The sequence below is a fragment of the Marmota monax genome, unplaced genomic scaffold, assembly GCF_021218885.2.
Source record: "Marmota monax isolate L192 unplaced genomic scaffold, Marmota_monax_Labrador192_F-V1.1 WCK01_AAM20220418_F8-fsc01908, whole genome shotgun sequence".
Lineage (NCBI taxonomy): Eukaryota > Metazoa > Chordata > Mammalia > Rodentia > Sciuridae > Marmota > Marmota monax.
In genome coordinates, this window is record NW_026694374.1 from 8,706 (window position 1) to 34,733 (window position 26,028).

Sequence of the window (26,028 nt, forward strand, 5' to 3'; positions counted from 1 at the left end):
TCCTAAGCACATTCCCACCCTGCTGAGTTGTTTATCTACAAATAACAGGAGAGATCTGCTGTGCCAGTTGTCCCTGACTCAGTCAGGCTAGGTGGGGATCCATAGCAGCCCCCTAACAGCCACTAATCAGCATGAGACAGGGAAATACCTGGGATGCCAGAGGTTTATGGTGATTGATAACAAGTTGGGAAACCATGTAGTTCAGCAGGTACACCCCTCTTGGCTCAAACCAATCAGTTCAAATGAATACCCCTTTTGTACTGAACAATCACCCCTACCCAACTTGTTCCCGCCAGTGAATGTGCTAATCATGTTTTAGAGTTGTTATTTGATTTTCCCACGGTGTGTGATGATTTGCTAAGGGATGCTATGATGTATGTGAAGTCCCTGCCCTCTCCAAAGAATGTATAAAACTGCTGCAAACCCTGGGCTCAGTGTCACCAGTTGCTGTGTGTGCGTGCGGAGGACCAAGCTAGCTTGCAATAAACACCTCTTTGCTGCTTACATAGATCTTGGGTCTCTCGTGGTCTTTGGGGGTCCCGAATTTGAGCATAACAGTTATTATTTTTAGCAGTTGCAAAAATCTAATATTACCAATAAACATTCAAAAACACATTAAGAATATTTTTAAGCCCACTATCTCAGACACTTCTCTCTTTCCAAAAATGAGAGAAAATATTTCTCCAGCTGACACTTCCTCTTTGGCTCTTTTTGTCAGTGTGGAGTATCACATCATTTTCTATTTTAAACTTGTTTTCATGAGAATTTAGAAGGCAGAGGAAACGCATTTTTTTTGTGGATAGTTTACCATGTTTCACAAATATTCCAATTCCTAAAGCATACATTTATTAGTTTTTTTCACAGTACAATTAAATAAAAAGAAGAAAATAATAAAGCACATAATGTCATCTCCAGATTATCTATTTGCATAAAATTATAAAGGACCACATTGCTGTAGAAGAATGGGGAACTGAAGCTCCAAACCTCTCTTCTTGTTTCACAGTGATAGAAATTTTAATTTAATTTCAAGTCTGACAGTAAAGTGAAAGTAAAGTAAGTCTTGAGCAAAGAATGCTCAAGAGGCCAGGTAGTCTCCCAGCAGAGAACAACACAGGAAACAGAGATGCTTCCAAATTTATTACTGTTTGGTGTTTGTCAGGAGAACTGAGCTCCACCTTCTGTGGTGTTCAGCACAGATATTTATCTCCTTCTCTATGTTGGGCCAGGGACATAGAGTTATGCTGGTCCTTTAGGAACTGTCATGGTGGACATTCTATTCAGGAGTGCTTCATCTATATGTCAATCAATCCTATGTTTGTTAAGGTCTATAAACAAGTCTGGATGGCACCTGGCATTTTGCAGAGGGAGTGGTTTGTGAAGTAACACCAGCGAGCCACTAAGTGTGGAGATTCCTTATTGGTTGACTGCTGTATCTAGTTTATGTTAATTAGATAAGCTGTGTGGAATGTATATATACCCCTCCTGTCCTACAATAAAGGGCTCCCACTCCTGCTGTATCACTGTACACAAATTGTTTGTCCCCCCCCCCCCCCCCCAGTTATTTTGCCCAGCCAGCTGGGTTGTGGCACATGTTAATATGGCTTCTGGGGTCCGTGGCAGGTAAACATCATCCTGATGCATCTGAACTATTAATTAATTAAAGTTCAGAGACATAAAGAAACCTATGGCCATAAATCCAGACTTCACAATGACCTTAGTAGATCCTGTCAGGAGTTAGCCTCATTGATCTTTCCTTCTTGATATGTTTCCTAATTGCCCCCCCCCCCCTTTGTTTCTCATTGTTTATTTTACTTGCTATTTTTCTCTAAGTTACTCAATCATTCATTATCCTTCAAAGCCATTTAAAGAAATCCTGTGACCCTGCCATACTATTGGTTTGTGTTCCACTGCTCATTCCTACTACCTTACAACATGCATAAGTTTTGAAAATTCAAACATTTAAAAAATGTGCCAAATGAAAAAGAATCTAATCAACATTTCTGTTCTTTGTTAACTTCTTAGAATTTCTCAATTATAAATAATATAATGCTGATATATACATATATATCTATTTCATAGGATGCTTAAATTGCAGAAAAAAATGACATAAACGCTGCTATATAACTTTCTCTTTTACAGAGTTAATACCTTGATTGTTCTCCCATAACAGCATTTACATATGAAGTTTCATGGTGTGAGCCCTCAGGAGTTGAGTGTTCTCAGCATATAAATTAAAATGGAGACCACACCAGAAAGTCATCTTTCAGGGAAGGTTAAAGCAGCTGGCAGTGTGAGAAGATGAGAGGAATGTGGTGATAGCCAATGGTGCAATTGAGCATGTGGCCAAAAGTTTGGGTGATAGTGAAGCCAGATTTAAAGTTAGGTAGTCAGTGTAGTTAGGTAAATCGGGTCTAATATCGAGTAAGATCCAAAATGGAGGCCATGTTGAGAATGAATTCCGGGAAAAGCTGAACAACTTTTGGAATGTTAATGAAGTCCAGAAACACAGGATAACTTATTGAATGTTAATGTCCCCAAGGCCCAGAGCCCATCCCAAAGAAGTGTTAATGAAATAGCTCCCAGCAAACTTAAGATGCTGACTCAAAAGTCCTTCCTGCCCAGATTACTCCTTTGGCCCACCTGTGCCCCAAGCTTAATAGAACAAAGGACAGGAATGTGACAGGAATGCAAGAAGGCCTTAACTATAAAACAAACTGGGAGACAACTGCACTTCCCCGGATTCCATCTCTTGGGTCCCCTTCTTCCTCTGGGAGAAGTCTTTTCTGCTGTCTTTTAATAAACTTCTACTTTGCACTCTGACCTTGCCTTGGCGTGCTTCTCTGGTGTTATACTTCAACATTGGGGAAGCAAGGACTAGTCACCGGTCAACAGTGGTAACAATAGTAACTCAGAATACCCTTAGACTGTGACCAGTTTTCCCAAATGAGATGTAAAGAAGAACTCAAAACTTGGATACGTTCCTCACCATCATGGCAAATCTCAGAACCATAGATGACACAAAAGATTTCCTTCTTCTACCACCCATTCCAGATTTTTCCTTCATCCTTGCCAGCATTTCAATTGGTTTGGGTTATTTGCCTTGTGGGGTGTGAAAGGTTATAGAAAATAACATTTCTATAGAAGACAGTGGGTGGGGACAGATAAACAGTGCAGCTCAGGAGGAGGGAGGAGAAATTAGCCAAGCATTAACCTATCCCAATAACAATGGGCCTCAAACAATGGGCCCTGAAGGAATGGGGCCATTGCTGAATGCTGAGCTCTGGACTTTGATTTTCTCTGTTACAAATTAGTCCTAAATGGAGACATAGTAAATATCAAAACTCTGGGAAATAATGAATCCCAGAGAAAAAAAAAAGCAATTGGGAGAGATTTGAGTATTCATCCCTCTCCAGGTAACAATGAGTTTCAACCTTTTCAGTACTGCCTTCCTGAGTTCAAGTTGTAACTCTCATGATCAGCCCCTGACTGAATGGCACATCCACAGTTTTCAATGATTAAATCACCCTCAATGTACTCTATAAAACTAAAATCCTCTCTGTAACCTCTGGCCATTTTAAAGTCCAGAGAAACATGGATAAACCTATGGCCTATGGCTTCTCAAAAAGCCTATAATCCTTTAAGCCACAGGTCTGGTAAACAAAAAGGATCAAAAGAATGTTCACTTTCAGTGCAGTAGAGCTTACTCAAGTTGACTCAACCTTCCATTCAATTATTGGGCTCTAGGTCTGAAAATTTATTTAATTCTTAAACCATTGTGGCAGTGTAAGTGTCCGGCGAATGTCGGAGGAAGAGACCACCAAGAGACTGCGGCTCATGCAACAGGAAAGGGGTTTATTGAGGATCCAATCCAGCAAGCTGGGGCTCCGTGCTCACTCAAGAAAGGAGAGCAGCCCAGAGCCCAGAGCAGGGGCTGAGCACTGCTTAAGTACACTCTTTGGGGAGGGCGGGGACTTTACATACATCAAAGTCTCCTTCGACAAATCATCATACACCGCGGGAAAATCAAACAACAACTCCTAAACATGATTAGTTCATTCATTGGCTGGAACAGGTTGGGCGGGAGTGATAGGTCAGTTCTAAGGTGGGAGGTACATTTAAACTGATTGGTTTAGGCCCTGTGATGTCTACGTGCAAGGTCACACAGAGGGTCCTAGGTTATCAAACAACCAGGCGATCAGGGGAAATATTTACTGGGTGGTTTCCAAGCATTGTCTTAACAGCTACAGGAATTTCAGGTTTTGCGTGTAGCCTAGGAACTTAACAATACTTGGTCCTTTACATTTTAACTCAGGCCTTGCAGCTTAGAAACTTTACAATGCCTGGTCTTTTACACTTTAACTTCAATTTCTTTTACCCTTACAGCAAGAACCAATATTTGCTAATCCTTCTTGCCTTACCCCCCAAATACTATGATCTATTTGTTATTATCTTAGAGCTCTTTTGGAAAAGGCACTTGATTGCATTTCAGTCTTTCTGTCATTACTATGATCATACCCACCTCAACTCTTGAAAAACTGATGTGACTCCATTTTTGAGAAAACAGCCTCTAGCTCCGAGCAAAGCCTGTCCAAAGAAGGGGGCATGGCCCTTGTCCTTGGAAAAACCCACAGAGCACTCCTAGGCACATACCCATTCTGCTGAGTTGTTTGTCTGCAAATAACAGGAGAGATCTCTGGTGCCAGGTGCCCCTAACTAAGTCAGGCTAGGTGAGGACCCATAGCAACCCCCTAGCAACCACCAATCAGCATGAGACACAAAAATACCTGGGATGCCAGATGACCCTCCCAGTGGTTGATAACATGTTGGAAAACCATGTAGTTCAGCACGTAATCCTCTCGTGGCTTAAACCAATCAGTTCAAATGAGTCCCTCTCTTCTACTAACCAATCACCTTACCCAACTTGTTCCCACCAGTGAATGTGTTAATCATGTTTAAGAGTTGTTTTATGATTTTCCTTTGGTGTGTGATAATTTGCTAAGAGATGCTATGATGTATGTAAAGTCCCTGCCTTCCCCAAAGAGTGTATAAGACTGCTGCAAACCCTGGGCTCAGGGCCTCTCAGCATCACCAGTTGCTGTGTGCACAGAGGACTGAGCTAGCTCACAATAAATACCTCTTTGCTGCTTACATCGATCTTGGTCTCTGGTGGTCTTTTGGGGGTCCTGAACTCGAGCATATCACTGTAACAGGTTCAACCCTTCTATACCTGCTCTCCTAAAATGCCATGATTACCATTGATACCACAGAGCAAAGTTACAGGTGAGTATCATCATTTTTCATTCCCACCAAGCTTCTCAAAATCCTATAATTCTTTAATCAGTACATTTCATTCTATAAAGGAGGGTACAGAAGAATCTCCAAGAAAAGAGTCAACTTGTGGGGTTTCTGGTCTTAGATACATTCTCACAACTGTGCCCCTTAGAATCTCTTTCTCAGCACTATGTCAGGGAAGCCCAGCATCTTCACTTCATTGAGTGGGGTTACTTGGGTAAGCGAAATAATAGTCCCAATGGTGGGTGTGTGTTCCTGATCTAAATCCTGGTAGCTGTGAATTAACCTGAAAATGAGATTTCCCCACAGTATTAGGTAGGTCCAACCTAATTGTGAGGTTCTTGTGTAAGGGTCCCACGAAATGTCGGAGAAAGAGACCACCAAGTGACCACTCATGCAATTGGCAGAAGGGGGATTTATTGAACCAGCATGCTGGGGCTCCGTGCCCACTCAAGAAGGGAAAGCAGCCCAGAGCCCCGAGCAGGGGCTGAGCACTGCTTAAGTACACTTTTGGGGGAAAGTGGAGGGCTTTGTATACATCAGAACAAATCATCATGAGGCACAGGAAAATTGAACAACAACTCCTAAACATGATTAGTTCATTCATTGGCGGGAACAGGTCAGGCTGGAGTGATAGGTCATTCCAAAGGAGGGGGTTACATTTAAACTGATTGGTCCAGGCCCTGCAATGCCTATGTGCGACCACACAGAGCCCTTATTAAACAACCAAATAGTCAGAGGAAATATTTACTGGGCAGTTCCAAGCATTGTCTTAACAGCTACAGAAATTTCAGGTTTTGCAGGTAGCATAGAAACCTAACAATACCTAATCCTTTGCATTTTAACTCAGACCTTGCAGCTTAGAAACTTTACAACACCCGGTCTTTTACCCTTTCACTTTTACACTTTAACTTCAATTTCTTTTACCCTTACACTTGAAAGTGAAACAAGGATGTCCTGAGTTAAGTTCAGCGTGATCTCATAGACCTTCAAATTTTCCTAACCTCCTATATATATAAAGTTTATCTGGTTTTTTTTTGTATGATTATGAGTTATCATCTTTATGATTTTCAGAGGTTAGCTGAAATATGAATTGATTTTGGGCTAATTGTTCACAAAGAAAGGAATGCATTGTTACTGTGTTTATTACTGCCCTAGCATGATCTCACACTGGTGTATGCCTTGTCCATTTGCCAGCATATGTATAACCCTTGCTTCTCTGTCATTGCTACTTATTTTTAAAAAGACATGTTTCTTTCTCTTTCTCTCTCCCTCCCCCTCCCTAATCCCTGGGTAAAGAGGTTACCTTCCTGTTCTATTATAGGCGGAGTTATCTGTCCTTGAGCACACACCCATCATAGAAATGAAGTAATTCAGACTTGGGAATGGCACCAGAAGATCTCAGAAATGACTATCTCCCTGATTAACAAGTGAGTTACAACTCCAACAGAGAACATGTAAAATATAGCCTTCAAATCACCTTCCCCCACCATAGGCAGAATGCCAGCCTGTGGAATAGTAGAAGATTAGTTCCCTGTGTTTCTCCTTTTCTAGCAAAGCAATAAACCTTCTTTTTCCTTTTTCTCAAAACTGTGTCTTCGTTATTGGATTGGCATTGGGATCAAAGACCAAGCTTCCTGCAACACTTTTTCTTGATCAACACAACAACCAATCTCAAGTCATGAGAGAATAACTCAATGTCAAAAATTCTTCAATCTTTAGACTTACATTCATTCAATCTCTGTTAACACCTTCAAGATCCACTCCCAAGGTGAATCTCTCTTCTGGTACATGCCAGGACATATTGGCTAATTCCTACACTGTTCTCATATATATCACTTCCTCCTAGAACAAGGTTGTACTTTCCTGTTTCAACTTTCCTGAGACTTTTCCTGGTAGACTGTTTGGAAGCAATAAGTGGCATAGAAAGATGCTTGGAAGTAGACCAAATACTGCATGACAAGTTCTTCCAATAAGACAATAGCACTGTCTAGGCAATGGGAGACTTTTTTTTTTTTCTTGAGGGAGAAAGGCCTGCTCTTCTTGCATCCAGAGGATGGAAGATAATTTCTCGGGTCATAGTTCTTACTCTTCTCCATTTTTATTCTTCCACTTTAGCTCTCAGATTCCCATTATTTCTCTATCAGAACACATTTTGATATTTCAATCAAAATATATGTTGAGGTTGCACATCCAGTCTTCCTGGCATCTTTATTACAAAATACTGTACTTGTTGGAGTGCAGTATATGCTTGCAGATGATTTGACAGTAGATGTGGTGAGCCGCTTCTGCCGTTTCTGCAGACTATGGTCGCCATTACAAGATGACGCTGGCTCCACTGTGGTCTGTGACAAACAACTTCTTATCTGGGAAAGTTGGCACATGATTTTTCACCACCCTGTGAGAAAGTTCCACGCGGCAGCTTTGCATTGGGGCTTGGGATGCTTTATTAAGGCTGGGAGGGGCACCCGAGAGGAAGAAGAAGAAATATCCAGGGACCTGAATAAACTGTTGAAAGAAGATTCTCGAGTTGCGTATTCCTTGCGGGCAAGGGGTCGCGACAAGTAGACATGGGATCTCCATGTGAAATGTGATTCCAGAAGACATGAGATGAAGTGTATCTGGAAAATCACTTAAATTCAACATACATTCTTTGCATAGCTTCCTTGTTTTAAATAAAATAAGTTATCAAGTATAACTCTTAATTGGAATCTACTATGGTGCAAATCCTGCAACGGCAAAACCAAACTGTAGCTGCTGCTGGGCAATGATAAGCTGCTAGAGATCGATTTCATATTGAAATTCACAGAATCTGAAAAGCAGTGATCTATACATGTCACTATAGTTCACTGAAGAATATATAGCTTTCTAATCCCAAACACAGAAATGATCATTTTCTCAAGATAAAGAAGGAAGTACTGGGCACTGAGGTGGAACAAATTTTATTGTAAGCATCTATGATTATGTCAAAATGAACTCACTATTATATATAATGGGTAATACACTACCAGAAACATTTTAAAAATTAAGCCACAGTAACCTAAAATTAAGCCACAGTAATATAAAAAAAGAAAAAAAAATCTAAAGTTTCTGGAATTAAAAAATTAATAAAATTTTGTAATTTATAAATAGAAATAGAAATAGAAATAGAAATAGAAATGGAAATGGAAATCCCCAGTAAACAAATGTTTAATGTTCTATATGGAAATAGACAAATAGAATAAATTCAAACATTATTAGAATTCATAATTTTAGAGGATGAGGTGTTAATAAATAATAACAAAAGGTGATATCTCTGCTGGAGTAATATAGTTTTTATCTAAATATTTCCTCTTGCATGATAAAGCTACTCTTTTGTGTTGTACTGATAACTCACTTAAATGTTCAATAAATGTAATGTAACAACTTCTGTCTCAAAACCTAAAATTGTTCTCCAGGGTTATCACATTTTTTGTCTAACCTTATAATATTTTCTTTCTTTCTTCTTCTTCTTTTTTTTTTTTTTTTGTAACAAGAGCTACATTCCCTTCCTTTTTAAAATATTTTATTTAGAGACAGAGTCTTGCCAAATTGCTTAGAGCCTCTCTAAGTTGCTGAGGCTGCTTTGAATTCACAATCCTCGAGCCTCAGCCTCCTGAGCTGCTGGGATTATAGTTGTGCGTCACTAGGCTCAGCAACTAAACTTGATTGTACTCTTCATTTCTAGCCAACATACATATTTTTACTTTAATTAGAATTTAACCTGCTACAATAATAACTGCCAAATATTATAAACATCCTATTATAATCATCATGATTCAAGAAAGTTTATGCTCCCCAAATTGGAAAAAAAAATTAGGGACAAAAAGTATATTTTACAAAAAGAATCATTGCATGACTACAACCCCAGTAAGGAGAACAGAGCATTCCTAAGATCAAAGACTCTTTCAGAAGTATGAATTTTATCTCCATATACCATCACGGTCTTAAAAGGATCTAGGTAAACACAAGTTAGGTTTTCATTGTGTGTCCTAAAATGGGAAGGGAGTTTACCTAAAGTATATGTACTGTCCCTTAGAATAGGAAAACTCAACAGTCATTTGAATTTGGTACTTTTCACTGAGTCAGGAAGGAAAACTAAGTTGATGATGATTCCTGATGAGATCAAAGCACCTTACAAAGGAAACTGTTTGGAAGAGGGAAAACACTCCAAGCTCTGGATCTAAGCTTTGGTTACAAAGAAGGGTAACCACTATCAGAGAATCCCACATAGAGACTAAAACCTACACACTAAAACCATGAGTGATGCTAGGTTGTTTAGCAAGGCCTCTGCAATCAGCAACATCAGAGGCAATGGGTCATTTATACCTGTCTGTACCTCAAGATGCCTCTCTACATAAGACATTAATTAGTGTCTGTATAGTACACTGTCTATAGAAAGAAATAATCCACAGGAGCTAAGGTTTTAATATATTAAGCAAACAATAAAAAGATAATATTCTCCATTTACTTCTTCCAGGTCAACACAAAATAACAATGACTTTCATCTCCTGTCATCAGAGACCAATATCTTGCTCCACAACTTCCTCATGGCATTTTTCACTTCTGCATTCCTCAGTGTGTAAATCAGAGGGTTGAGCAAAGGTGTTCCGATGGTGTAAAACACAGCTATCATCTTATCTATGGGCAAGGTGGTTGCAGGCCTTGTGTATATAAATATGCAAGGTCCAAAGAACAAGATGACCAGGATGATGTGGGAGATGCAGGTGGAGAGGGCCTTTCTCCTCCCTTCTGCACTGTGGTTTCTCAGGGAATGCAAGATGATGACATAGGAGAACATGAGCATGACAAAACTCACTGTACAAATGGCCCCACTGTTGGACACCAGGAGGAGGTTGGTCACATATATGTCTGTGCAGGCGAGCTTCAACAAGGGTTCCAAGTCACAGAAGTAGTGATGGATCTCATTGGGACCACAGTAAGGCAAACGCAATGCAAGAAAAATCTGAGCTAAAGAATGCACACAGGACCCCACCCAGGCCAATGCCACCAACACACTACAGACCCGACGGCTCATGATGGTCATGTAGTGCAGGGGCTTACAGATGGCCACATAGCGGTCAACAGCCATGAGGATGAGGATGAAGATCTCCAGGCAGCTAAAGAAATGGAATGTAAACACTTGGATTATGCACTCACTGAAAGAAATAGTGGTCTTCTCTGAAAGGGCATCCACAAGTGTTCTAGGAGCTATGGAAGTAGAGAAGCAGGTGTCAGATAAGGATAAATAGAAAAGGAAGAAGTACATTGGACTGCCAAGTGCCCGACTGGTCTTGATGGTGGTGATAATCAGCAAGTTACCCAGCAATGTCCCCAAATAGAAAAGCAAAAATGTGACAAAAACTATTTTCTTCCTTAATGGATCTTGTGTCAACCCAAGTAGGATGAACTCAGTCACATTATTGTTTAACTTCATGATTCCATGAATTTGGAGAAGGGGTGAGTGTGAGATGGTTTTTCTGCAAAAATAAAGGAATTATTAATGATGTACTATGTGATGTTATGAAATATTTTAAGTTATATATATATATATATATATATATATATATATATATATTTTCTTTTTTTTTCTCATCATGGAAAGTCTGTGCTTCTCCCTTCTTTCCTTCATTTCTTCCCTCCTTCCTTCCTTTTGCTTTTCCATTGAGCTACACCCCCATTTTTTAAATTTTGAGACAGGGTCTCATTAAATTGTTGAGGGTCTAATTAAGTTGCTGAGGCTAGCTTCAAACTTGTGATCCTCCTGTCTCAGCTTCCAGAGTCTCCGGAATTACCGGCCTACACCACCATGTCCAGCTGTCTAGGGTTTCTTAATAACTCACTTAAACACATGTTCCTCAATTTTAATGACTAATTCACTATATTATAAATCTCAAATATTCTTATCTATCTAATGCTTTTCTATAACCTTCTTCAAATACAAATGCTGTTTAGTTCTGACACAATTCTGATCCATTTTTTGCCAATTGGATTAATGTAAAATTAAGAGGTAGGGATCAATGTAATAATGCCTTCATTTTTTCCATTGTCAGTAAATATCAGGTCCAATGTTATACAGATATACCACTCAATACTGACTTGGGGTTTCATAATATGAATATAAAGCACACATCATTGTCCCCCTATATAAAAATTTCATTTGTGTTATATATTTTTTATATCATTATGCACATTTATATAAATATATTATTTGTGAATAGATAATATTTTCTACTCTTTGCACAACCTCTCCCAGGTACTTCAACTGGAAAAGTGAAATAGGAAACACAATCTCTTATTAAGTTTTTTCTATCCTTGAAATGTCCTTAAAATGTGTGCTACTTGATATATAATAATTATTATATATGAAAGTTCTTTGTAATATCCAAATTTCTTCTACTATTTTATTAGAAACTGTTTTGAGGATTTGGAGTCTTGATTACATTTAAATGACTACTCCATTTTTCATATTGTCCTCATTTAAATTTTTAACATATGAAGTTTCAAACTTGGGTGGTTTGGAAGGACATCACCTGGCAGCTGGTATAGGACCAGATCATGATTGTAATACCCCCAGTAGAGTTTTTAATATTGAATCTGAATACTCCATGTTCTTGGAATAGAGCAGAAATCCAGAAAAGGAAAGAATGTGTTGTTATTCCAGTCTCTTGGTAATTTTTTTTTCATTCTCAATAGACTTGAAATGTCCAAAATCCAAAGTTTTTACTTTTGACTCTAAGGTCTTTGAAAAGGATCTTAAACTATAAAGGATCTGAGTTGATTATTACTCTTGCACTGTGTTAATCATCATAAGAAGCTAATTTTTCCTTGTATTCTTTTGAAAGATGTTTCCATCATGAAATTATTGTACTTGAAAAGTGTTAGGCCTTGGGGACATGAAAATGTAAAAGACTTTTGAACCTCCAATAGTCCATGATTTTATCCACTCCTTTGAATATAGCTTTTGGTTTATTTATTATCAATCCTATTAGAATATAAATTGCTAGAAAAAGTTTGTTTACCTTATACAATTAGTCATGGATTTTGAAGATTAATTAAGAATCATAAACATGTATTGTTTAATTAATTTAGTAAAAGTTGTAGATCCTCATCATATATTTAATCAACAATTTAATCAATAATCAATAGACATCTTTCTTTCTGGAACTCTATTTCTAGCTATTTCAACCATCTTGAATTTACAAGATTCAACTTTAGAAAACTTTTTTTTCAATGATGGCCATATGATAAAGGAAAAATATTTTTGCTCTCAAAAGTTTTTACTCATATCTTTTCTTTTTTTTTTCTTACACATAATTATGTATGTGCATCTCCTTCATGGAATGAATATATTATAAATCTATGTGTTCTCAGGATATTATCTCCATTGTATCAAACTCAATATCTTGTCCAATGTTTTGTTTAAGTAGGTGTTCATTAGTGTTTCTAAATTGAACATTCTTAATTTTTAAAATGTAATATGTATCTGATTATTTTAGTACTTCTCTGATTTCAAAACATCTTCACATCATTAATTTACTGTGGCTTTCTAACCACTATGCATGATAGAAAAACAAATAAGGTTCTATTTTTTTTTAATGGCTTGAGAGCCAAATAACATGGTGAATCATCCTCACAACCTAGAGCAGAAGATGTGGTCTGTACAGTACCACATTTTATGAATGGCATTGGGACTCTGACACCCACAAAATGATCATTCATCTTCAGAATTTGTTGTCATTTTTTTATGAATCCATAGTCCTTAAGAGATGCAAGAAGAGAGGTGACATTTTTCATAAACTCTTGCTATTGAGGCACAGTTTCTCCCCACTCCCAGAAAATAGTGGTAACACCTTTCATCAGATTCTTTAAACAAACACAAAATGGATTACAAAGGTCTGAAGACAAAACAGCACCAGGGACATAACATATCTTCTAGTAACTACTGCACTTACCTCAATCCTTCAAATAAGATTATCCAAGTGTAGAGTGGCTACACTGTTCAAAACAGTCAATAGACAATGTGTTGATGTTGGAGATCATAAATGGTCAGGAGCTGAAACAAAGCCATCAAGAAAAGGCGGATTAGGGTGGGAAACCCATTTTATCCCTTCCAAAGCAAAAATTAGTGAGTGACATAATCTATCCTCCTCCAGCTCCTCCCTCTGTAACTCAGTCCCATGATTCCTGCTCTCTGGTCAAGTGATGCCCACCTGAGGATCAAGTTCCATCATAAATTCAGTGCCATCACCTACACTTTGTATATCTGGTGGCCATAACTGTCATGAAATTAACATTTAATGGTTCTTCTTTCCAAATCTTACCAGACAGAAAACAGGAGCATTATGGAGGGTGAGGGTAGATAAAGTGACATGTTAAACAAGTTGGGCAGGAGAAAATATTGAAGAATAGGGAAGAATTTTAGTCTAAGTATTTTCAGGATCACCTGTATTACATTTGTGGCATATTTTCTTTCACTTTCAGTATGTGTGTATGTGTGTGTGTGTGTGTGTGTGTATACATATGTAAGTCATATATATTTACATAAAGTATTATGCTATTATATATTTGGTTGTTATTATAATAAACTAAATTTATATTCTTATATTCATTACATGTAGTGTGTATTGTATTTAATCTCATTTTTCGTATTTGCTCCAAACATTCTGAGTAGTTATTTAGCTTCTCAAAGTAAATCTTATATGTAAACCAATTACAGGTTATGTCCTTATGTTGTCATTTAAGAAACATGCAAGAAGTAATATTTCTGTGGTGTGAGATACAGCACTGTTTTCAACTTTATTGGTTGTTATTTAAAAAGTGTGCATCTTCCAGAAAACTTGGCAAGGTCACTACTCTCTGTTAACCTTTTCTTTAATTGTTTATCAGTCACAATCATTTCCAAGATTCTGGTGCCCATAGTGCTAATTGAGGAGTTATCTTGCCCAGTTGCCTTACATTGAAAAGCATCTGGGCAATTTTGTAAGCTCTGCCATCTCAGGAAGCAGGAAGTTATGATAAATTTTAGCACATGGAATATATACTTCTCTTCCCATACAATAATGATATTTTTAATCTACCTGGTGCCTACAAAGTATTTGTTGAGTTCAAAGGATGATTTTTATCCTAATGCTTGTATTTCATTTAGTTCACTTCCTTCATTAACAGTAGACCTGTAAAAGTTTTGGTTATTCTTTTTTCTTTCCTGTCTTACTCATGTGTGAATGATATGATTACAAGACTATGAAAATACATTAAAATTGTATTAAATTAACATGTAGTAATGACTTTCTCAGCTCAAAAAGTAGAAATAATGTAATACTTACCAGTTAGAGGATTTCTACATCTGTCCATCCCCTTTTGAAAGCAACCTTTACACAGAATACTAAAAAATTAAAAAAAAAAAAATTCTTTCTGCATTCCAGAGGGAATCATTAACCCATAATAATGTAATATATTACCATCTTAAAAAACATTATTCCTTAAAGTTTCTCTTATTTTGCTAATTAAAAGCATCTTAGATGCTATCATAAATTAACTTTTGTTTTGTCTATTTAGCCTGTTAAGAAAAGCAATTCCATCCTCCTCATACCCAGTAACCACATGGAAAGAAGGATGTGAGGTGCCTCAGGCATATCAAAGATACCAGGGAAAGAAGAAGAATGGAAAGTGTGTGGAGGTGAGGGTGATGGAGCACGGGAAGATGAAAAAGTAATGCTATTGGCAAAAGAGAAATTGGCTCACCAAGAAATATGTCTTCTCCCCCAAGTGCCCTAAGTTACCATTGGCTGTGTCAGGAAACCATCTGTTCTAGATCCTGTAACACACTTGGAGCATATTGGCAAAGTTTCAACAAACAAAGGAAAGCCAGGTGGTGCCCCTAATTCAGAGGCTCTATTCCCTAAGCTACAAACACATCCTTCCATGGATTCTTAGACTTATATATAACCCATGGTCTGAGTATTAATATATATGCCAAGTTAGCACTGAATCTCATATTTTTAAAAAATTCATTTCACTCATTTTATTAACTCCTGTTAGTAAAGAAGAAAACATTTAAGGAATAAATCCAATTGAGATAATTTTACTTCAACAAATATGTATTGACTACCTTTTATAAAATAGGCTTAGTGTTTTTGACATAAATTACATTTTTTTTAATTTGTATAAATATCTCATGAGGTAGATATTAACAATAACATTTCATATAAGAGCAACTAAAATTCACTGACGATAATCAGGTCCCTCAGGTCACATGTTAATGAATTCAGTACTGATAGCTCTACTACTGAGTGTTTTAATCTGTATTTTTGCCTCTTAACCTCACATTTTGCTTCTACCAGAATAACTTGACAACCAGAGAGTTCTAGATGGCAATGATGATAAGGCTCTTTCTGGCTGAATAGTGGTATCTCAGACTGAGGAACTTAGAATTAATAGTAAGGCTGCAAGGGCAGGTTGAAGTTCAGCTAGCCACAAGATACACAAGTGAAAATGTTTAGCAGACAGTTCAATATTTTTAATATTATTAAAAGTGTGAATTTAAAGCCAATACTGGAAAAAATAGATTTGGAAACCATTATTTGCACAGGATATATGTACAAATGATATATGTTATTTAATTGTTCTTGAACACTCCTTTTTAAATCATGATATATGTTTTTTGATTGTTCTTGAACACTCCTTTTTTATTTCAGTATTTTAAACTCTCAAAACCTTTACCATTTAAGGATGCGAAGTAACACGATATACCCTTCCCTCAGCACCACCATTCAAGCACATTTGTCTAAACTTTACCATGTTCATGATATTTTATACTAGGAGATTAAATGAGGTCACTCAAAGAAAACAGAGATCAGCAAAGTGAGTCAACAATGAAACAAAGGGTTATGCCAACATTTAAAAGAATCCCTGAAGGAGCTCAAGAGTCATGGTAAGACCATGAAAGTACAGCCACATGGAACCTAGAGAACTAGATTCTCAGGAAGGAGTACAGGAATTTTCTGTATAACACCACATAAGTTCTAGTGTCTAAAACACGCATGCAAGTCCTGACTGAAGTTGACCAATGGCTAGCAAACTTTAAAGCAGGACAATGCTGTGTAATGGCTAGAAATTAGGAAAGAATTCTTATTTCATTCCTCAGATTCTTCAGAAATTCTGTAAACTATAAATACTTATTTTTTCCAGCACCAAATTTACCATAGTATGCATTTATAAACTATAACTTACAATAGGAAATTAACCAATTGTTTAGTCAGTGAAGGAATCAATAAAACATATAAACCAAATTAAAACAAATTTACTGATAATTTACAATTACTTCTTTAGAAAAACTACTTTTGTAATGGTAAATGAAATAAACTCTTCTGACTCCAAATGACACTAAGAATACTAATTTCGAAAGCAGCACAATGAAATGAGCTCATTTTTGGGAGACACCACAAATGTTGCCCTTGAAATCCCTTTCAGATTTTTGACTTAGAAGCAAAATGAACAGCACTTGGTAATATAAAATGGGATATTGAAAGAGTTAGGTTGTTCCCATAGTAAAGTGTGATATTTTTCATGATGTCGTGTGGAAATGCAGAATCAATAAGGAAGACGAATTCAAATATCTGAACACTTTTGTAGAGGCAATCAATCTGCTTCACAGAGATGGGTAAAGACAAAGTGTTAAAACTCTCTTGGCCTGGGGATGTGGCTCAAGTGGTAGTGCGCCCACCTGGCATGTGTGCTACCCGGGTTCGATCCTCAGTACCACATACAAACAAAGATGTTGTGTCCGCCAAAAACTGAAAAATAAATATTGAAATTCTCTCTCTCTCTCTCTCTCTCTCTCTCTCAAATAAAATAAAATAAAATAAAACTCTCTCACTGGTGTTTCCTGATAGTTTACATTTAATAGAAGTCCAGTTTCTTCTTCAATGGATGAAATCTGAATTTCCACTAAGAAACCACAATTTGTTCATATTCACTATATAGGTTAGGATCATATTATCTCAAAGGGTGGGAATATGACTCCTAATGACTCAATCAGAAAACATTTTTCCCAAGACTGTAAATCTAGTAGCAAAGGAGAATCAATCTCGATATTTGGTTTATTATGGAGAAAAGTCAAAAACTCATTCTGGTCTCCCTCATTAATAGAGTTTCTGAGAGGACAGACCAGAACTTCTGCCTACACTCTTACTATGAGCAGAAAGAGCTGATCACATGTGAAACCTCATGAGGAAGTAGAGCAACAAACCATCAGAAGAAACAGTGCTAACTTTTACATGTCTGTAAATATCAGTCATTTTCAAACTATTTTAACATCATTATTTTACTTACTTGATATTGTTGATTTTTGTACATGTATTTAAATAATATAAAGAACATTTGTAAACTTAATTACCTATCCTAAAAATTAAAATATTACCAATTAAATCTGCATTTAGTCCTTTTTCTATCCTGCTCCGACTTCATCCTAAAAGGAACCAATACCATGATTTTTAATGCATAACCTTGATTCTCACAACAAGTTATCATATATTTATATCTTTTGAACTTTACCTAACTTCAAATGTTAATCAATTGAACATGCAGCATGCAGAATTAGGGGAATTTTTTTTCCACTCAAGATTAAGTTGTAAGGTCTGTATCAGAACCTCTGTATTGTTGAATGTAATTCTAGAATGTAGTTCTAGAATCAGTTTCTCGGTAGTACCTCATGCCATTGTGTGATCATGTCAGCAAGTGTTTATCCAGTATCTTCTTAGTGAATATTTAACTACAAACTGCAATTACAAACATTTTAAACATCTCCTAGGAATGCAACTGATGGCTTGCAGGATATGCCAATATTCAGCTTTCCAAGACAATATACTATTTCCACAATTTATGAAATGTAATCTATGTACTAAACGAGGGGAGAGGGGGAGAGAGAGAGAATATTTGTGAAACAATTTAGTAACATCGACACCATGAGAAGATAATTAATATGAAGAATCCTCTATATTTTGTTGTTTTATTTAGATATATGGACAAAGCAGTAATCCCCCAAAACTTGAGCTTTTATTTCTAATGTCAGTTTCTAAATGTTGTTTGTTCTGTCTTATATTTGGCAGAAAATATTTGAACACTAAAATAAACTGATGTCCTTTATTTGTGTCATAAAGACTTACATCTTTTAAATACACTGAAATATGCAACCTAGAAAGTTAAACTTAGGGTTTATAATTATTCTATTACTTACATGCACATTTATAAGAAATTTCCTTCCACTCCTTCCATAACAATGAAACGTAACAAGGAAAAATATTAGAATATCATTCGAGACCTTAGTGTTCTTTCTTTCCTGAGCAAAACTTAGAATCAAAAGTCTAGCCAAATAGAATTATATCTCCCATTTGGAAAATGATAATGAGATGTATTGTCTTTACTCTTTTACTGATTTGTTATACAACTAAAAAAAAAAATTAGATGAACTTTCAGAACCTTGAGTCTTACCTGCTACTTTCTAATAGAGGACTCTGTATGCAGATATTTTTGCTCATAAGAAATGACTTAAAGTGAATATTCAAAGTGGTTTTCTAATCAAAGATTTATCTTTATCCTGTTTCATAATTTAAAAGACCAAAATGATTAATTTGCTGATATATAAAGACTTGCAGGCATATGTCAAGTGTTCCTCTAGGGTGTAATTTCTTAGGGATATGAGCTATTCTGAGGGCATGACAATGATCCATTCTTTAGATCAGCCCTGCTTACAGATCCCTTGAAACTCCAGCTTCGGCTGCTGGCTTGAGAAGCTGGGAAGGGAAAGGAGCATTCCCTGAGGGACATGGGAAGCTGTGGTCAATAGCTCCTTCCAACACAGTCCCTTGGTCTCCAAGGCTGATGCAATGCTCTAATTATTCAGAATATTTGCTGCCAGAACCATTTCTACACTAATGGGCATTGTTGTTTATCAATTCCCCAATGATAACTTCTAGCAGCCAACAGTTTTTGGCGAGAAGCTTTGGAGCCGAATCCGACTATTGAACTACTGAAAATGGCTCCTACTAGCAGACTCCAATTCCCTCAACTCAGGAAAAGATTCTCTGGAGTCATTACATCAGTGATGTCTAGCAGGACGTTTCTGCCTCCAGTGTCTGGTCTCTTCAAGAACTGTCACTAGGACATTGCTTTCCACTCTTCCTGACCATAAATTCATGTCAATTCTCTGCCTCTGCAAGAGTGTCTTCTTGAGATGACTTTTATTTTCTCACACCTTTATCCTCACTTAAGACTTACGTGTCCCTTGGGATTTTCCATTGTTTATATACAAGACCTCAGAGAGCACCTTTGTAATAAGTAAACATTTTTCTTTCTCAAATTTAAGTATTCAATGAAGGATTATAAATAGGGATGCTCTGAAGTTCAAGTTCATCTGTTTTTATCCAATGAATCACTTTGACCTCAATATTTGACAGGCCAAAGAGATAAATGCCTACATGAGAGTTATTATTGTTATTTCTGCTCTGCAGTAATACAACTATATAGGTCACCATCATATCCAAGGTGCATAATGTCACTATTACTACTAGTCCTGGACATAAGATTCATTGGCAACATTCTCTCTCAAATACTGGTGAACATTCAAGATGTAACTTACAGAGAATATTTCCCTTTTTGTCTTATTTTCTCTGCTTCAATTTTCTTTTGAATATAAAACATTAATGAAAGGGACACTCCTATAATGTGAATAGTTACAACATGAACCTCTTTCTTGCAATTGAAAACCAGGCAGCATAGGATAGCCACAGCCACAATTGATGGTTCATCACTTCAGGAGCAAATATTAACAAAAAGAAACTGTGCAATCTTTTCTTCCTCCCCCCACCTTTTTTTTTTTAACTTAACACCGATTGCTGCAGAATGGAAGCCTGTTTTATCTTTCTGTAATAAACTAATAAGATTATCTAGTAAGGCTTTCATAGTTCTGTTGTATCTCTGTGTGTGCTGCAAGTTGGAGCTGGTGACTCCCTCAAAGTCAGGTTTTAAGATTTGCTGGCAAGTCTGTGGCATTATTGGGAGGTGCTGGAACTTTTAGGAGGAGGAGCCTTGTGGAAATAAATTAGGTCAATGGGGATGCGCCCTTCAATGGAGTGTTGGGACTTAAGCACATTCCTCTCTTTCTTTCCTTTTGCTTTCCAGATACCACAAAATGCCTCATGTGCTCCTCCAGCACATGTTCCCACCATGACTTACCATGTCACCACAGGCTCAAAGCAACAGAACCAAGAAAACATTGACTGAAACCTCCAAAACTGTAAGCCAAAATAAAACTCTCCTTTGAATTTTTTTTTAAGAGAGAGAGAGAGAGAGAGAGAGAGAGAGAGAGAGAGAGAGAGAATTTTTTAAATATTTATTTATTTTTTTTTTAGTTTTCGGCAGACACAACATCTTTGTTTGTATGTGGTGCTGAGGATCCAACCCGGGCAGCACGCATGCCAGGCGAGCGCGCTACAGCTTGAGCCACATCCCCAGCCCCAAAACTCTCCTTTTAAGTTGATTATCTCAGGTATTTCATCAAAGTAATGCAAAACAGAAAGACAAAGTGCATGCACATATACCCATATGCACACACATACACCAATCCCCTAAAGCTTACAGATTTTTTAATATGAATAATATTTCATTTTTTTGCTTGGTTTGAACATATATAAAGAATGTTGACCATCAGAAGGAATTTAGAAAAATTATTCTAATGAGATATTGAAGTAATGTTTCCAGAATAGAACAGGGAAGATGAAGAGGAGAAAGAAAAGGTAGAAATATGATACTTGATGCTATAACAATATACCTGATACTAGGTATTTTATACTATAAAGAGGTTTGTTTAACTCCTATTTTGGGAAGCCAAAAGTCCAAGATTGGGTGGCTTTATTTTTTTGGCCTTTGATAAGGGCCTTATGATAGATGGCATCACAATGGCAGAAGCCTATGCAGAAGAGATTATGTAATGAAACAAGAAAATAAAACGATTCATGTATCAGGCTTGTTCTCTTCCTAATAACTCATTCTCACGTGATCTAACTCACTCTTCAAGATCAGCATTACACTTTGTAATGGTGGCATCACCATAACCTAATAACTTTGCTCCAGGCATTATCTCTTCAAGGCTTCACCACCTTCCAATACCTCCACAGTGAGGACCTAGTTTCTAGTTTGTTTGAGAGACAAACTCAAACCGTGTACTGGATCAACATAAAAATGCACAGTCACTGGGAAGCTAGAAAATAAGCTCTTCATCCCTGGGATTTGTGGATGCTTGAAGTACCAGTTTTTACACAGTATCATTTTCAAAGTTATCTCTTTGGATTATTTTGCAGCAGAGGATGTGCAATATAAATTGATCTAGGCTTTTCAGCTATTGAGAAACTAAAAGTCTTCAAGAGTTCTGTTCTTGCTGTGTAGCAGAAGGGATAGGTGCTTGAGTACATAGGGAGATAACTGTAATATCAAAGGTATATGGTGACCCAACACAGTGTGTCTGGAGTCAGTCTGTGGAGCACATTGTGTAGACACTTACCCTCTGAGAACATGGGATCAGTGTCCCTCGTTAGGTCATAGGAACATATGGTAAAATACACTGTCAGTCTGAAGAGGACTTTGGATAGATACCCCTTCATCATCAAAGCTGTCAAAGAAAATAAGTTTGACTGGTTATCTAGATGTAAACCAAAACCACTTTGTCTTCAGAGTCATCATATTATTTATTTTGTTGAATTTATTAAAAAAATACAATTCACCATGTATTTTTTCATATATACTTTGAGTACTTTCTTGTTGCTGATATTTTTAGATGAAAGAGTAGATATTCTGTTTTTAAAATTCATCACTTCCCAATGATGGAAACTTCCAAATTGTGCTTGAAGGATTCCCAACACAAGTGAATTAAATAAATAAAATAACACTATTAAGGGTCAATTTTGTTGATTTTATAACTGCTACAAATAAAACTTATTTAAATATTTTTTACTTGTTCTAGCCACTATTATTCCCCTTGATTAAAAATATTTAAAAACAGTTTTCTTTCCCTTTTAAACTAAATAAAATTATTGGAATCCCTGGTGGGACGAGCAGCTGACACAAATGACCACTTCTGAACCTCAATTTTGCAACCCAACCTAAAATAAGATACATTCTATCCTAAAGTTTCAAGGAGGAAAAGTTACCTCTGAACAATGAAATTATTAAACACCTTGCATCATAGGAGGCTGAGCTCCTCTGAAAACATGAGGACTACTAACTTGATCCTTCATGTCTTCCTATAAAAACTCCTATGACGAAAATAAAGTGCTAAAATATAAAGCTGAGATCCTTCCTTTCATCACAATTTAAAGAAATTTTCACTTTGCTATGGTCTTTTTCTTTGTATCTGTCCTCAGTCTTTAACTTTCCCTTTCCTATAATGAAATATTCACTCCTAGAAGTCATCAGTAAAATCTTCTCTACTGCAAGGTTGTAAACTGAATTTGCTATGATCTCCTCTACTACATTTGTACATATTTTCCATTTATATTTGTATCTATTTTTTATTTGCCATGGTATGAAGAATATTTTCCTGGATAACAATACACCATTCTAACAAAATTTTTGAATAATGTATTCTTACAGCAATTTGAGATATCATCTGAACTTTATTCCAAAATACAATATCTACTTTTTCTGTTTTAGTGGTTTGTGTTCAGGTTCACTGTTATGTCTATCTGAGGGCTAATACCTGTGGTAATCATTGTAGCTTTTTTTTTTTTTTAATACAACAGAAAGACCTGTCCGCATTTTTTTTTTTTTTGGTCCAAAGTTACCTGATCATATTTTGCAAATTTATTTTTCATTTTGAAAAAATTTATGTAGTTAAAAAGCATGTTTGGTCATTTTACTGGAGAAATTTTAATGCATAAGTTGACTTGTGGAGAGTTGGGTGTTGATGTCTTTGAACACAAGGCAGGATTAGTGACAGGAAATGGAACAATGCTGGAGCTCACAAAGGACCTGGACCAGCCTGGGTTTCCAACCAACCAGGATAGAAAACCTCGTAATTCACAGTGCAGCAGGTAGAGCACTGAGACATGCTTGCCTTAGCTGCAGAACAAATAGTTGCCCTAAAATAAATACTGCTCTATCACTGCTTAACAGAGCTTAAGAACACTTATAGGAATGAAAAATCTCCAGCAAGCGAACAGGGCAATATTCATCATACCTGAGATCCTAAAAAAACTAACAAGAATGTAAAGAAGCAAGAATATACAATCTAAAAATCAACCAAGTAAACCAAACAATGATGATAAGGATTATAGAACTGGCAAACAGGAACATTAAAGGGCTTGTGATAACTATGTTAAATATTTGCTTTTTCCCTGAGGATGGTATGTGGGGATACAGAAAATGCAAAATGTACTGAAGTTGAAATACTAATGATTAAAAATACAACTGAGATGAAAAACTTGCTGGACCACAGAGAGACAATTGGACACTGCAAAGGTTGATCACTGCAGCAGAAAAAAAATGGTGAACATGAAGACAGCAATAGGAACCCTCTAAACTGAAGAACAAAGAGGTTAGAAGAGAAGGCTGTGGGAAAACTTTAAATATTCTAACACATGAGTAGTGGAGTTCTCAAGAATAGGATGAGAGAAGGGATAAAGAATATATTTAAAGAGACAATGGCTACTTGTATTCTTGATAATTGCCATTTTAACTAGAGATGAAATCTCATGTTTATAGCAGCTCAATTCAAAATCGCTAAGCTATGGAACCAACCTAGATGTCCTTCAACAGATGAATGGATAAAGGAAAGGTGGTAGATGTACACAATGGAATATTTCTCAGCCATAAAGAACTTTTGAAAACAACACAGTGAATCCTGCCATCATGGACTTCTACAGAAACAGGTCCAAACTAGAATCAGATGTATTCATGATCAAAATGGATTATGTTGTCCTATGTAACTGAAAAGAACCAATAAATTAAAAACTTTGACATAATCTAGGAGAAAGAGAGGGGACACCAAATTACTTAAGATTAAAGTTTTGGTGGATGGGACAGATTCAATATAGAAGTTAAGTTGAATGATAGAAGAGTAAAGTTCCATATGTTGCATACCTGAAAACAAAAGGAGAAAGAATGGATAATTTTTTTACCCCAAATTTGGTGACAACTATAATTCCATGTATCCAAGAATCTAACAAATCCCAGCCCCTCCCCCCAAAAAAGACCAATAATGAAAACTACACTAAAAGAGTGAAATAAATTGGTCAAACATGATGATAAAGACAAAATTTGAGAAGTATTAAAAAAGTAAAGACACCATATGTACCAAGGAAGAAAAATAAGAATTAAGCAGACTTTTTACCATAAAAAACATACATGAGAATACATTAGAACAACATCTCTCTCTCTCTCTCTCTCTCTCTCTCTCTCTCTCTCTCTCTCTCTCTCTCACACACACACACACACACACACACACACACACTCACTCTCACACACACACAATACTACAGGATCTTATGTGTGGAAATTAAGAGGAAAAAATGTTGAATGTACAAAGATGGAGAATAAAATGTACCAGGTGTGAGATTGTGCCTGGAGGAAATGGGGCCCTGAAGGAGAAAGGATACAAAGTTGCAGAGATGTAAGAAGAACAAGTCCAGAGAGCTACTGTGACATGAGGACCAGATTTCATAATATCTCATTATATTCAGGAGTTTTGTAAAGAGAAGAAATTTTAGGTGTTTTGGAAAAAAAGGGGAGGGGTAATTATGTGAAATTATGAATGTAAATTTGCTTGATTATACTAACCATTTTACAATAATTAACAAAGCATCCTGTTGTACATCTCAAATGTGGGAAGTAAATATTTTTTAAAAGTACTAAAAATCATCAACCTAGCATTAACAGCAAAAATATCTTTCAAAACAAAGGTGAAGTAAAAAGACTTTGCCATATGCAAAGGTCCAGGAATGTATCAATACCAGATTTTGCCATAAAAATATCAACAAGTTACTTTAGTGAGAAGAAAAATCATTCCAGAAGAAAAACAGAATCTATTGGATAGAATAAAAGACACCAACAGTAAATTGATGTGTAAATATAATAAATAAGCTAAAAAACTGACTTTGTTGTAAATTTTTAGGCCTCATGGGATATGAGAAATATCAGAAATTTATCAAAAAGAAACATCAGAAAAAAAAGGTAGTTGGTTTTAAGAATTAGCATCATACTATAGAATTTTGCTTTGGCAGATCTCTTTCGGCTTAGGTAACTACTCTGTTCTCTGAGACTAGAAACTGTACTTCACAGAGCAAAAACTAATGAGCCTGCTGGGGTCCCAGAGTGTAAGTGACTTTAGCAATCTGCTCCATGAAAACTGACTGGACCCACATTTGGAATGACAGAGAAGATTCAGTAGATTTCTACTAGTTGTAAAAACAGCTAGAAACAAATATTTGGGATAAAACCAAGAACAAATGATATTCAAGTCTATTCCTAGAGCAGCAGCAGCCCCCACCCGTACCTAGATTGCCTCCAAATTTAAGATGTTTTAAAATCCACATGGAAATAGTGAAAAATAGATCATCTGCAGACCTCCTGACCAAAGCCCAACAGTGTTCCGATCTCCCAGAGAAAAACAAGGAGTCAAAGCCTCTCAATCTGGAAGGAAAAGGAAAAGCTGTTTTTAAGAGATGA

The 26,028-nt window shown here is 36.5% G+C and overlaps 1 protein-coding gene across 1 annotated transcript; it reads right to left on the bottom strand.

Annotated features, from left to right (window-relative positions):
- Positions 1-9,814: 9,814 nt before the first annotated feature.
- Positions 9,815-10,747, bottom strand: LOC124109285 (olfactory receptor 4C16-like). The gene has a single exon (XM_046467789.1). The coding sequence runs from the start codon at positions 10,745-10,747 to the stop codon at positions 9,815-9,817; it is 933 nt and encodes a 310-aa protein (XP_046323745.1).
- Positions 10,748-26,028: the final 15,281 nt, after the last annotated feature.